Source organism: Octodon degus, unplaced genomic scaffold, assembly GCF_000260255.1.
Source record: "Octodon degus isolate 3935 unplaced genomic scaffold, OctDeg1.0 scaffold00037, whole genome shotgun sequence".
NCBI lineage: Eukaryota > Metazoa > Chordata > Mammalia > Rodentia > Octodontidae > Octodon > Octodon degus.
Window position 1 is genome coordinate 14,953,054 of NW_004524613.1, and position 1,648 is coordinate 14,954,701.

The 1,648-nt window shown below is 58.2% G+C and overlaps 1 protein-coding gene across 1 annotated transcript in view; it reads left to right on the forward strand.

Moving 5' to 3' along the window:
- Positions 1-1,126, forward strand: part of Mybl2 (MYB proto-oncogene like 2) — a 36,230-nt gene extending 35,104 nt beyond the window's left edge. The window contains exons 13-14 of the mRNA XM_004630921.2: positions 120-269; positions 689-1,126. Coding sequence (XP_004630978.1) covers positions 120-269; positions 689-817 — 279 coding nt within the window. The 3' untranslated portion in view covers positions 818-1,126. The remainder of the gene's footprint in view (positions 1-119; positions 270-688) is intronic.
- Positions 1,127-1,648: the final 522 nt, after the last annotated feature.

A 1,648-nucleotide genomic window follows, 5' to 3' on the forward strand; every position in this document is an offset into this window, starting at 1 on the left:
GGTCCACGTGTTTTGCTAAGCTTGTTCTAAGTAGGTGCTTTAGACCACTGAGCCATCTCACCAGCCCCCCCCACTTAGGTCTTGTAGCTAACTAGTAACTGATTGGGTTTTGATTGCAGCCGCCAAATGCCCCATCCGGCTCCTCTGGCCTCAGCCTGCCGAGTATCAAAGAGGACAACAGCCTGCTCAACCAGGGCTTCCTGCAGGCCAAGCCTGAGAAGGTTGCGGCGCCCCAGAAGCCCCGGAGCCACCTTCCGGCCCCCGCCCCTGTGAGTGCTCCTTGTCCTCCTCTGCCTCTCTGCTTCCCTCAGGCTTCGCTTGGGCCAGGCCTGCTGCCTGTGCGCCTCCTCTCTGCTGCCTTCCTGTGGCTGTGTTGGTCTCATTGACTTATGCTTCCGTCGCCAGTCCAAATGCCACTTCCTTGGTGAAGCCTTGCCTGACCCTGCCTGGCTGTGGCTTCTCATGAAGATGACAAGTGCCATCGCCTTCTGCTTTATATTTAAGGAAGGCTACCGACACGGAGTAGCTTCTCGGGGGCCAGCCAGAAAGCTGGATTGAACTCAGGATAGCTTGTGGCGTCTAGAGGGAAGGTCATAGAAATGCCCTCTACTCTCGCCTGCTAGGACCCCCGCGGTTCACTGAGAGTGTGCTGTCCCACCTGCTTGATAACCCTTTTGCCTCCTCTCAGATGACCAGCGCCTGGAAGATGGTGGCCTGTGGGGGGACCAAGGACCAGCTCTTCATGCAGGAAAAAGCCCGGCAGCTCCTGGGCCGCTTAAAGCCCAGCCACACGTCTCGGACCCTCATCTTGTCCTGAGGGCCCTGGAGGAGGGAGGGTACACAGCATTCTCATGTTTACAGGGGGTGGGGGGGAGGGGTGGGCTCTGCATTTAGAGTCGCACTCAGGTGACCATTTGCAGGGAGCCTTCTGCAACACTGGCCCCTCCTCAGAGTGCTCAGGAGGCACAGGAGGGCTAACACTGTCCTGTTGTCAAGTCTAGCTGCGGGCGGCTCCTGGTGCTAACAGAACAAAGTCCCACTCCTAGGCCTGCCTGTCTCTCCCCAGCGCCACAGAGCGCCATTAGCTCTCCCAAGCTCTGGGCAGGGTTGGCCTCATCTCAGACCCCTGCTTAGGATAGGGGACAGGGCTAGGCTGCATCTTTCCTCAGCCTCTGTCGGTATATTTGCTTGAAGTAATAATAAATTACCTTTCTCCTTGTACCACTCTGGACTCTTGTCTTCTAAGCCTTCATCTCCAGAGTGCGGCCTTGGCCACAAAGCTGGGCCTGGGGGCACCCGGTGAGAGGGAGGCATTTCTCTGCAGGCTGTACCTGCAGTGGGTGTCTCAGCAAAGCTCCCAGAACTCTTGGGCTTGGGGTGGGTGGTTGGATAGAGACTAGGGTGGGAGGAGTACACCGTGCATGGCCTTGCTTGGTGCTAGCCACAGCTGGCTTACCTGCATCAACCCTGAGCCAGCCCCAGACTTGTGCTGAGGCGCGCAAGCTACTGTGCATCTAGCCACAGTGGCCCTGGTGAGCAGGAGGTGAGCAGGCTGGCAGTCCGAAGTTCCTGAGCTGGCGGCTCTCCCAGGCTGGGCAGTAACCTGCTTTGCTCAGGCCCTTAGCGGTCAGCATGGTCCTTGATTGGT